Source organism: Dioscorea cayenensis, chromosome 14 (assembly GCF_009730915.1).
Source record: "Dioscorea cayenensis subsp. rotundata cultivar TDr96_F1 chromosome 14, TDr96_F1_v2_PseudoChromosome.rev07_lg8_w22 25.fasta, whole genome shotgun sequence".
Classification (NCBI taxonomy): Eukaryota; Viridiplantae; Streptophyta; class Magnoliopsida; order Dioscoreales; family Dioscoreaceae; genus Dioscorea; species Dioscorea cayenensis.
Genome location: NC_052484.1, coordinates 10,001,973 through 10,014,745, shown reverse-complemented (window position 1 = coordinate 10,014,745; position 12,773 = coordinate 10,001,973). Strand labels below are relative to the sequence as shown.

Below are 12,773 nucleotides of genomic sequence, written 5' to 3'. Positions count from 1 at the left end.
TTAAATGTTTAGCAACATTAATACAAGATTTCTGCGGAACAAATAATTTGGTTAACATGTTGCACAGAACAAATCACTTGGTTTAAATGTTTAGCAACATTAATTAGGGGTAAATAAAAAAATCCGGATCCAATGATCCGATCCGATATCTCCGGTTTTTTTATCTGAATCTTTTGGATATCTGATTTGAAAAAGAGGGTCGGGTACCGGGTCTGATAAAAAAATCGGGTATCCGAATCCGATCCGGGTTTTAAAATATTCATTTATATATATATAATTATATATGGATAGATAATTAGATATATAATAAATTTAAATTTTATATGGTTTAAAAAGTAAAAAAAAAAAATCCAAATCCCTCATTTAAACCCTTTAATATATATATATATATATATATATATAATTTTTACATTATATATAATAGATATATCTTAAAGGTTGAAATGAGGGATTTGTTTTACTTTTTAGATATATATAAAATTTTAAATTTATTGTATATATTAATAAATTTAAAAATTTTTATAAGGCGTAAGCGATTAAAAATCCCTCGTTTAAATACTTGAAGAGTTACTTGTATAGTTATATTTATATATATACATATTAATAAATTTAAACTCTTCCAAGGTTAAAATTAAAAGGAAAAAAAAAATTCCAAATCCTTATGTCTAAGATTGATGAAACACTTTATTATTTTTTTGACTTTTTTTATGGGGTGAATAATGTAAGGTTTTAATTCTCTTTATAAGTTACAAGTTTCTTATATTTGTTTTCTTCTATTTCAATGTTGATGTTGTTATATTAAAAAAAATTTCATGGGTAGATAAAAACAAAAATTTATATCCGGATATCTGATATCCGATCCGATTTAAAACAGGTATCCGGTTTTTAGTACCGGGTTTAAACTAGATCAGATATAGGTCAAGCTTTTGCCGATATAAAAAACTGGGTATCCGATCCGATTTTAAAAACTAGATAAGTACCTGATTTTACTCACACCTAACATTAATACGAATCTTCTACGGAATATATGAAGTGATAAAAGTTTGAATATTCAATGAAGAATTTAACTCATAAATAATATGACATCCCAACTCACATGGGCACTAAATTTTGTTGCATAAACTATCATTAGATTGGTTATTTGTCATTTATGTGCCACATCAGTATTTGTGTTTTGAATTGGTCAATTGTCATGTCATCAACTTTATTTTAATGTGTGATTTGTTGGTTATTTTTGCTTGTGAATAATAGTCAATGGGCACTACTTAGTGTAGCTAGATGCTAGAATTATGGTCCTTATTTCTAGGAAAGCAGTTGTGTTTTTCTGTATTTAATTTTGATATGGAAAAAGAGGGGTATGCAATTATCTACTAAAAAATATTGTGGTTGTTCTCACCTAAGCAGAACTTTGTTTCATATTCTTCAATTATATTGGAGGCTTATCATATTTTTTCTGGGAAAAATATAAAAATGATTGGCCTTTTGCTTTTTTTGCAAAAATAAGAACGGATGATATATATTATAAACTATGAGTTTCTCAGATTTTTAAAAAAAGAAAAAACCCTTATTAAGCCATTAACGTTGTTAACTCACATGAACAAAATAATCATTTCATTTAAAAATCGACTTATATGACATAAAAATATATATATTTTTTAAGATTATATATCTCTTCCAAAATTTTACTAAATATAAAAAACTTAAATTCTAAAAATTAAATAAAATCATGTTGAAAAATAATGTTTTTGATACCATATAGCAGTTTTTTACATGAACGGATGATTTTACCCCTGCCAAAAATAAAAAAAGATAACACTGTTGATGATTTTCCACTTTTTATGCAAATCTAAGAAACCACACATCATACAATGGGAAAAAAAATTTCTTTTATCTTGATTTTACAAAATCACATTTTTTTTGGGTACTTTTTCTCTATTTTCTATTTGTCTTTGACATGTGTTCAAAACATTAACTTAAATTCAACGCATCAACTTACAATTAGTGGAAACTTAATATCCAACATTGAATAAAATATTATGTAGAAGCTTTTTATTCTACATAAAAAAAAATTCTTCGTTACGACTAATTTGAATAATTGGGCACATTATATAGCACGGAAATAAAAAAATATATTTTTAAAAAAATTATATAAATATTGTGACTAATTTAACATGATTTTTTTTGTGTCAATTTTGTATTTTTCTGTGTGTACATAATCATCACTATATCACCCTCTAAATCGGCCAATGTATATCACCATTATACCTTAGATTACAAACCCCATTTCCGTTGTGGGGAGAATAATGTAAGGTTTTAATTCTCTTTATAAGTTGCAAGTTTCTTATATTTGTTTTCTTCTTTTTCAATGTTGATGTTGTTATATTAAAAAAAAAATTCCATGGGTAGATAAAAACAAAATTTTGGATCCGGATATCTGATATCCGATCCGATTTAAAACGGGTATCCGGTTTTTAGTACTGGGTTTAAACTAGATCAGATACAGGTCAAGCTTTTGCCGATATGAAAAACTGGGTATCCGATCCGGTTTTAAAAACTAGATCAAGTACCCGATTTTACTCACACCTAACATTAATACGAATCTTCTACGGAATATATGAAGTGATGAAAGTTTGAATATTCAATGAAGAATTTAACTCATAAATAATATGACATCCCAACTCACATGGGCACTAAATTTTGTTGCATAAACTATCATTAGATTGGTTATTTGTCATTTATGTGCCACATCAGTATTTGTATTTTGAATTGGTCAATTGTCATGTCATCAACTTTATTTTAATGGGTGATTTGTTGGTTATTTTTGCTTGTGAATAATAGTCAATGGGCACTACTTTAGTGTAGCTAGTTGCTATAATTATGGTCCTTATTTCTAGGAAAGCAGTTGTGTTTTTCTGTATTTCATTTTGATATGGAAAAAGAGGGGTATGCAATTATCTACTAAAAAATATTGTGGTTGTTCTCACCTAAGCAGAACTTTGTTTCATATTCTTCAATTATATTGGAGGCTTATCATATTTCTCTGGGAAAAATATAAAAATGGAAAAAAAAAAAATTGGGATTTTGCTTTTTGCAAAATAAGAACGGATGATTTTTTTTTTATATATTATAACATGAGTTTCTCATATTTTTAAAAAAAGGAAAAACCCTTATCAAGCCATTAACGTTGTTAGCTCACATGAACAAAATAATCATTTCATTTAAAAATCGATTTATATGACATAAAAGTATATATATTTTTTAAGATTATTTATCTCTTCCAAAATTTTACTAAATATAAAAAACTTAAATTCTAAAAATTAAATAAAATCATGTTGAAAAAATAATGTCTTTGATACCATATAGCAGTTTTTTACATGAACGGATGATTTTACCCCTTGCCAAAAATAAAAAAAGATAACACTGTTGATGGTTTTCCATTTTTTTTTGCAAATCTAAGAAACCACACATCGTATCATGGGAAAAAAAATTTCTTTTATCTTGATTTTACAAAATCACATTTTTTTGGGTACATTTTCTTTATTTTCTATTTGTCTTTGACATGTGTTCAAAACATTAACTTAAATTCAACACATGAACTTACAATTAGTGGAAACTTAATATCCCGCATTGAATAAAATATTATGTAGAAGCCTTTTTATTCTACATAAAAAAAAAATTCTTCGTTACGACTAATTTGAATAATTGGGCAAATTATATAGCACGGAATTAAAAAAAATATATTTTAAAAAAAATTATATAAATATTGTGATTAATTTAACATGATTTTTTTTTTTTTTGTCAATTTTATATTTTCCGTGTGTACATAATCACCACTATATCACCCTCTAAATCGGCCAATGTATATCACCATTATACCTTAGATTACAAACCCCATTTCCGTTGCCAACACAGTGCACATTTCAAAATGGGTAGACAACAGACAGAATAGCTGTCAAGAGTGATATGACTGGTGCGTTCAAAAACCGGCATGTTCAAAGCATTAACTTACACTTAAAATAAAATAAAATGCTGCTTAAAAGTCACTTATTCCACATTAAAGAAAATTCCACATTAAGACCAAGAAAATCTAAGCCAATGAAACCGTTATATATATCCAACCAAAACGGTGCATAAGTGCATTGACACACACCGGCACAGACACATGGATCAGTTCACCACCACCGAGCTACTCCAAGCTCAATCTCATGCCTGGAGCCTCGTTTACAGCTACTTCAAATCAATGTCTGTCAAAGCCGCCATCGATCTCGGCATCGCCGAGATCCTACACAAACACGGCAAGCCCATGAGCCTTGCTCAACTCACCACCTCCCTCTCCATCCCCAACTCTAAGTCCGACCATTTCCGGCGCCTCATGCGCGCTCTTGTCTACCAAGGCATCTTCTCCACAGACCAAGAAACCCAATCCTCATACTCCCTCACACCCACTTCCCACCTCATGCTCCCCGGGAACTCCACTTCCCTAACTCAATTGCTTCGCGTCATCCTTGACCCAACCATCAGCCACAGTGCATATGTTTTGCCATCATGGTTGAAGTCTTCAGAGGAGACAACGAAGACACCATTCGCGGTTCTTCATGGGCATGAGATCTTTGAATTGGCTGATGAGAAGCCAGAGTTTACCAAATTGTATAATGAGGGGATGGCGAGTGATGCTGGGTTGGTGATGGACGTGGTTATGAGGAGTTGTAGGGATGTTTTTGAAGGAGTGGAGTCATTGGTGGATGTTGGTGGAGGGAATGGGGCGACGGTGATGGCGCTAAAGAAAGCGTTCCCGGAGATGAAGTGCACTGTGTTTGATCTGCCACATGTGATCCAGGGCAAGATGGAGATTGATGGTGTTCGCTTTGTTACTGGTGATTTTTTCCAATCTGTTCCTCCTGCAAGTGCCGCCTTGTTAAAGGTACGTATGCGCGCGTTTGATTTCATTATTATTATTATTATTATTATTATTATTATTATTGTTGTTGTCGTCGTGGTGGTGGTCGTCTTTTATTTTATTTTTTTAATTTCATCACTTCTACAACCACCAAATTTCAAATAGGATTAAGTCTAGAAACTTGGTATTGCCAAATCACTTTGCAATCATGCAATAAAAGGTGTATTCTTTATATTTAGTATTAAATATAAATATATAATTAAACGGGGTGAACTAAGGTTGACTATATATATATACTAACCAAAGGGCTTGTAGCTTAGCGGTACCCCGGGTCTCCTTGTTGGAGGAGACGCGAGTTCGATTCCCCCTGACTGCGCTCCCTAGTTTTCAAGAGGGTGAGGACGTTGTGGCAATTCCCCTGCCCGCGTACGTCCCTGAGGGTTGGCGCTTGTCGCCCTACCTCATATATATATATATATATATACTATAACTTGCTAAGAATTTAAAAAAAAAAATATTGCAAACTATAACAAATATTTTTTTTATAATTTATAGGTATTAACAAATAACAATAACCTTGACAACCAATGTCTTTTTAATGTTATATAATAAATTATTATAATTTATAAGTATAATATTAGCATGTATATGGATGAGGTAAATCATAATCATGTATTTTATAATTTTATAAGAGAAAATAGTATAATTGTAAATCCTATTTTAAGATTGATTATAATTAACTCGGTTCTCAAAAGTTTATTATTAATTGATATTTAATTAGATTATGCATATGAATATTTATGTTTCATGTATTTGATAATTAAGAGGAGCTGAATTTTTATTTTTAAAAGAAGCATGAATTTTTATTTTAAAAAATAGAAAAGTATAAAATTTTATTATAAATTAAATTTATATTAAAAATTGCTTCTTTTCACCATCAGAACCTAAGACCTCACTTTTGCTTGAAAAACACCTAACCACTTGAACTATGGAAGATTACTAACATGAAAAATCTAAAAAATTTAAAGCAATATTTATTATTTATAAACCCGGGTTAACCTGGCTGATAACCAGCTGGGCGGGTCCAGTTGAATTGGGTCCAACAGATGAAGTCAACCCAGGTTTCAAAAACTAGCTATGAACTCTGATATAATTAATGAGCTAACAATGCTTTCAAAAACCCAGGTTTCAAAAACCCAGGTTTGCCATTGAAGGATCATGTGGAACGGTAAGAAAGGCAACAATAAATATCAATGAGCTAACAATGCTTTAAATATCCATCCTTAAATTAGTAGCTACATAAAGTCATAGATACACTTATGATTAGTGGTGTCAAACGGGCCGGCCTGGCCCGGGCCCACACGGCCCATGCACTATGCGTGCTCGGGCCGGCACGGCCCATCTAGAAATCATGCAGGGCCGGTACGGCCCGCCAACCACCAAGGTCGGGCCAGCACGTGGCCTAGCCCAGTTATATTATATTTATATTTTTTATTTTAAACCCAAAAATATAAAAAAATACCCTAAATTGCTAAAAAAATATAAAAAAATATACTAAAATTCAAAAACATAGAACTAAAAGCCTTATTGACTAAAAAAATAAAAAAATATACCAAAAAAAAATTTAAAAAAAGAAAAAAAACTTACGTTTTAGGCGTCTTAGCTGTATTGGCTCGAAGCAGACGCAACCCCCTAGCCCAGCACGGCCCAACTCGTGCCGGGCCCGGCATGACCCGTTTGACACCACTACTTATGATGAACACCTAACTAACGTGGACACGCGACACACATATATTAGCCAATATTATTAGTAGAGTTGATCTCTCAATTTTTTCTTGGCAAAAAGTTGCTATCATTCTAATATAGAGGTGGTAAAAAAACACACGCATGCACACAATTAAAACAAAATTTATTATTAGGTTATTTAAAAGAATAAAATAAAATAAATTGCTTGTATTATTTTATAATAAAGAACAAGCTTAATGACCAAACACTCCTTGAAGTAGTGAAGAGATATGTGAGTGCGAGTGAAAAGATCAAGGGTACGTCAAATCCTTCCCCCTCAATATTAATTGTTTTGGGTGTGTGATCCTTAAAAGATGGTATGTAATCCTTCCTAAGATGCAAAAATAAAAATAAAAATAAAAACCACCTCTCTTGAATTACCATGGCACCACAGTAATATAACATGGTAAATATATTTTTCTTTTTTATTTTATTAGGAACATAGTTTGAAGTGACATGACATGTTGGCTTTATCACCATGGTCATTTTGTGCTTCACTGTATCAGCACTCCATTTGCAAGAAACTAGGATTTTATCATACATATAAAATTAATCAAGGTTAGGAATTTTCTCTCAAAAAAAAAAAAAATCAAGGGTCTTAAAAAAATTAATGTTAGAGATAATATGCTTGAAATCTTTGTTAAAGGTTATATGGTGATGTAGCACATCTACTTGCGTTGCATTCCTTCAAATAATGAATATATAGCTTTGAGGACCGAAATAAAAGAAGGGGTTCAAATCAACTTTCAAGAGTAATGTCATTTTCACGTGATAAAACAAAAGAAAGTAATATTATATTAGTAAAAGATCATGCATGATGGTTGAAAACATATTGGTCGGAGTCTCTAATGTTTCTAGTAGTCGAGTAATTGACAGACATTAAGAACAAGAGTGAAAAATCAACTTTGATTTTATATATGATTTTCTAATTATTATGTTAATTATTTATGATATTTTTTTTTATAATACTTATTATAGATGATGATTTTTTTTTGTTTTAATCAGTCAATTTTGCACGGTTGGAATGATGAAGACTGTGTCAAAATTTTGAAGCATTGCAAAGCAGCGATTCCAAATAAAGATAATGGGGGAAAGATAATAATAATTGATATGGTTATTGGCGCTGTCACGGATAATGAAGTTAATGCAGTAGAGACACAGCTATTTAGTGATTTATTAATGCTTATTGCTGCAAAAGGAAAGGAAAGAAATGAAAGTGAATGGCGAGATATAATTTTTGCAGCGGGCTTCACCAACTACAAAATTACTCCTCTCATAGGTCTTCGGTCAGTTATCGAGGTATATCCTTGAAAAGTACTTTACAAATAATAATTTAATATTATGGTGTTAGAGATGTTTGTTGAAGTTTATCATCTACCAACACATCATTTCATATAATAAGTGTTGTATTAAAACATTTGCTCTATATTCTTAAATAACATTATGTTTGGATCATATTGAAAATGATTGGGCATTCTATCTTATTTTTCTCGTTGTTGTCCTCACCACCTGTGGATCATGTATTAATGCTACTACCTTGTTTTTTTTATATATGATTGTACTCACCTTTTTAAATTAATACATTTGAGGTTCATCCACTTAATTATATATATATATATATGAATATATATGATTGGTCATACATAGGCCTGATAGGGACGCAAGCGTACATGTTGATCTTATAATAAAGTATGCTAAAGAGCAAGGTATCGACCCTAAGGAAATATAGAGTCTACTAGTACTAATCGTTAATCCGAAAACTAGCTTACTCAGAGTTGTGTGGTGTGAAAACAAAATTAAAAAAAAAACAGAAATCAAAAGTATTGAAATGAATATAGCTAAGCAAGCAAGAGAAACGGGGTGCTCGGGCATAAACTTCCTCTAGGATATTGTAAGTTTAGGACAAAGGTTGTAAGTTAGCAATCCTATTTAAACCGAGAGAAATTCTTAAGTATACTATCCCATTTTTTAAGATGAATAGTAAGTAATCCGCTACAGACAACCCCACGATCGCTTTGCACACTATAAAATCTTAACAAAAATAAACAAGTATTCTAAGTGTAGACAACCCTTCCCACGAAGTGATCACCCCTAATCCCATAAAAAGTAGAAATGAGATCTCTCTCTAGATCTACTCCTTATAATTGCAAAAAGTATGGAATTGCTTGCCAATTCGCTCGGGTGGATTGTGGGAGAAGAACTCGCAACTCCAACATACCTTATCTCAAACCTTACTCGCAAATCCCCTTCATTCGCGGCTTGCCAATGCTAGGTGGGTCTCTAGACTTGTCACACAAGCACATCATATATGAAACTAGGGTTTTGGAATCAATAGCATTCAAGACAATAAGAACATGTGATTGAATCCGAAGTAAAAGATTTTAATTAATAATCAAAATAAAGCATAGAAGATCCACAACCAATATCAATCAAATCTATCCCTAGATTTCATATATGCTTAAACACCTACAAAATAGTTGTCCATCAAGGGAGAATAATCATACAATTCACAAGAGATAACAAAAATCATTGAAAGCATTAAAACCCCCTTTCTAATTACACCTCTTGAGATTGCCGAAGGATTTCCCCCATATGTTCCACAAACGCCGCCAAGGTGCTCCTTGATGGCTCCAATCTCCTTTAATTTAAAGTGTGTAAGTCTCTTCTCCCTGATGATTGACTTTAAAAGATATGGAGAAACTCCCCTTTCTTTCCCAAAACTTGGTCGTCAAAAGATATCTTCAAAACCCTCATTAGAATCTTTTATACCTAGCCACTTAATTACGAGCATAAGAACCAAGCTACATCACCATATAACCTTTAACAACAGAAACGGATTGAAAACGGGAACCAATATGTTTCTAACTTTTGAAAAATTAAAACGGAATAATAAATGTTGTTAATCCGTTTCTAAATTCTGTTGTATTCTGTTTCTGAATTTAGAAACCAATTTGAAACGAAAATGTTACCATTATAAAAAATAGAAACAGATTCCAAACGGAATATTTTCTATTTTATTTTTATTCCACCCCATAAGAAACAAAATTTTTTTTGTTCAAAATCTATTTCCAATATTTTTTAAATTAAAAAAATACTGAAACAAATAAATCCGTTTCTAACATTCAAGTAAAAAAAAATAAAATAAAATAAAAATTATATCCCAGAATTTTTTTTAAACCTAGTACATGAATTTTGTTTTTAAACCTAGAATACCAATAATAAGACAAATTCATCAATTCATACAAAAAGAAAAGTTTAAGTATATATGTTCAACACCAAATAATAACTATATGACAAATACAACTATAAATCAACATCATAATCATTATTCAATGGATGTGAGTCCTGTGTGGTTAACTGCGATGGCTAGAGTAACCTTTTTTTTACAAAACTCATGATCATGTCCTTCATTTGATGCATCATCTCCTCACGATATTGGTCCCTCTCCTTTTTCATTTCAAGCAAAATTTGTTGAAGGCTCTTCTCACGATCTTAGACTTGAGTAAGACTTTGACAAAAATCTCTAACCTCAGCCTGTAGTGCCTCAAAATGATAAATAATAATTATGCAGACATCCAAACACACTTAAACCTCAACTTCTCATCCCCAATGCATACACATCAATGAGCTAGAATTCTCTCAATTCTCAACTAAGATAAAGAGCATGTTGGAATGGTTTCCACCCTGTTCTATAACTTATCTCTCCACTTTTTCCTGTTAGTGACTTTAAGATACAACCATGATTAAAATGGCAACAATCATGTCTAATACTCTAATATGGTATTTCTGAAACAAATTTTAAAAATTAAAACATATGCAAAGGAATATGATGGTAATCAATAATAGTAATCAACTTGAGCATATTTAATCAATAAGATTTGGCATAGGCCATATATAGAAACTAGGCAATGTTAGACTTCAAAAAGATTGAGAGCTTCTTATGTTTGGTACTCAGCTTAAAGCAACAGCCACAGATGTGACTACTTTTCCAAGAACAACTTCAGAGCTCACAGGATTAAGTCTGTCTCTATTGCCCTGAACTTCTACCTAATGATGAAGCACACGCCAACATTGTGAAGATGCCTACATTGAACAGATCATAGCAACATAAAGATACTAAAACAACGGCACATCATATATATAGTTTATGTAAGAAGTGAGCAAGCATTTACTTGGTGACATATATATGATGATGTCATCATTTTGTTTAAAACCAATGGCAATACAAAGCTTCAAAGTTTCTACAAGAATATAAGAATTCTACGCCATAAGTAGTATAGAAGAAAAAGTATACATATATAAAGCAAATGGCAGAGAGAAGCCATGAAAGTGACAAGTCACCACTATGTGAAAGCAAAACAATGACAAGCAACGAAAAAAGAAAAGGATTCTACATAAGGATAGCAATATAAAGATTAGGCATAGAGAAAATGCAAGGATATGCAAGGATTAGGCACAGAGAAAATGCAACAACACGATAGAATCAGCAAGTTCATCAAATCTTACAGGAAAATGTAAAATAAAGAAAGTCAAGAAGGCCAGGCAATTCTTTGAATAAGATCAATTCAGATTGTGTTACAAGTTAAATAATATAACAATGATGATGTTCATGGAATTTATTTTGAGAAGGCACATGATTTTAGAATCAGAAACCATTTCCAATGTAATAACTGATATTCAAATCAAAATTTAAGAGTATTGTCTAAGTTGAGAAAAGACATTACAACTGCTATGAAAATAATGGGTTCATGCCTTCATCTATACCATTAGCACTGCTATAGAGGTGTTGCAAACCATACAAGAAAGTTAAAAATAATAGAAATATTAGCAAAAGCATCATACTGTATATGTTTGTTTGATCTTATCTTTCATTCAACCACATGAACAAAATAAATAAAGTCAACTAATGGGATTTCTTTTCTTATAAGACACTCCCACATTTTTGTTTATTATGAATAGTCCCCCTACCTTACAACTATTGAATAAAACCTATTTATCTCAGGTTAGTTAAAAGAAACAGCTCAAATTATGTTTACTAAAATTTCATTGTTACCGAAATCTAAATCTAGTCATCCATGCGACAACAACTGCAATTCATTATACTTGACAAGGTAATCTAAGAAAATAACATCCAAAAACTATTAGAGTTAGCATGTGTTAATCAAAGCCAAAGGTTCAATGGCAAGAAACTCATTCTTGTCGGTTAATCATAATAGTTGTCCTATTCCAATTAGATTAAGAAGACAAGAAAAGTGGGTTTTATAAAGAAAATAATCACAACTTGATATTATGTTCAAAGTCACTAAAGAAAATTCCAAGATAATTCTAAGAAGCTTTATTTATAACAATAAATAAAAATAATCAAAGGCAAACATATCCTAATGACAATCACATTTCTGGAAGTTTTTTCTTCTTGAATAGGTAACATAATGAGGTAGTTGGGAAGACATGAAAAACATTGAATCAAAGGTTCACTAATTTAATAACATGCTCATTTTCCAAATCCCACAAAGCCAATCAAACTCAATCCTTGAACAAATGGGATAAAGAATTGAACAACCAATCAAATCTTATATATATAAATAAAAAGTCTTTTGCGTCTACCTCCTAGAAATAAGTGTTCTTATTTGCATCTCACTCTTGACAGGCTAAAAACTTCACCAACCATGAGAACCTTTTGGTAATATGCTCATGGGAAGTATATCAGCTTCCCTAAGTGAAAGTTTGATAAATTTGCAGGTTTTCTTACTTCCATCAAATAAATTTGATGGAAATATACCACCAAAATTATCATTACTTGCTTTTCTTTATTTTTTAGAACTCTCCGACAACCACTTGTCTGGAGTTATACCCAAGAGTTTTGGAAAGTTCACTTCCATGATATCAAATACTAAACATAAGTTATCTATAGGCGATTATGATAGAGATGTGTCCATCACTACAAAAGGATTGACTCTAGACTATGATGCTTTACGTTCTTTTATGTCAATCATTGATTTTGTAGAAAATGATCTATATGTTTGTATCCCTTATGAAATAGGAAATCTAAAACTACTGCACGGCTTAAATCTATCTGGAAATCATTTAAGAA

The 12,773-nt window shown here is 31.3% G+C and overlaps 1 protein-coding gene across 1 annotated transcript; it reads left to right on the top strand.

Moving 5' to 3' along the window:
* The first annotated feature begins 4,124 nt into the window (after positions 1-4,124).
* LOC120275334 (trans-resveratrol di-O-methyltransferase-like) lies at positions 4,125-8,195 on the top strand. The gene is made up of 2 exons (XM_039281871.1): positions 4,125-4,921; positions 7,688-8,195. Exons 1-2 carry the CDS (start codon positions 4,163-4,165, stop codon positions 7,991-7,993), a joined length of 1,065 nt encoding a protein of 354 aa, XP_039137805.1. The 5' UTR covers positions 4,125-4,162; the 3' UTR covers positions 7,994-8,195.
* The last annotated feature ends 4,578 nt before the right edge of the window (positions 8,196-12,773 follow it).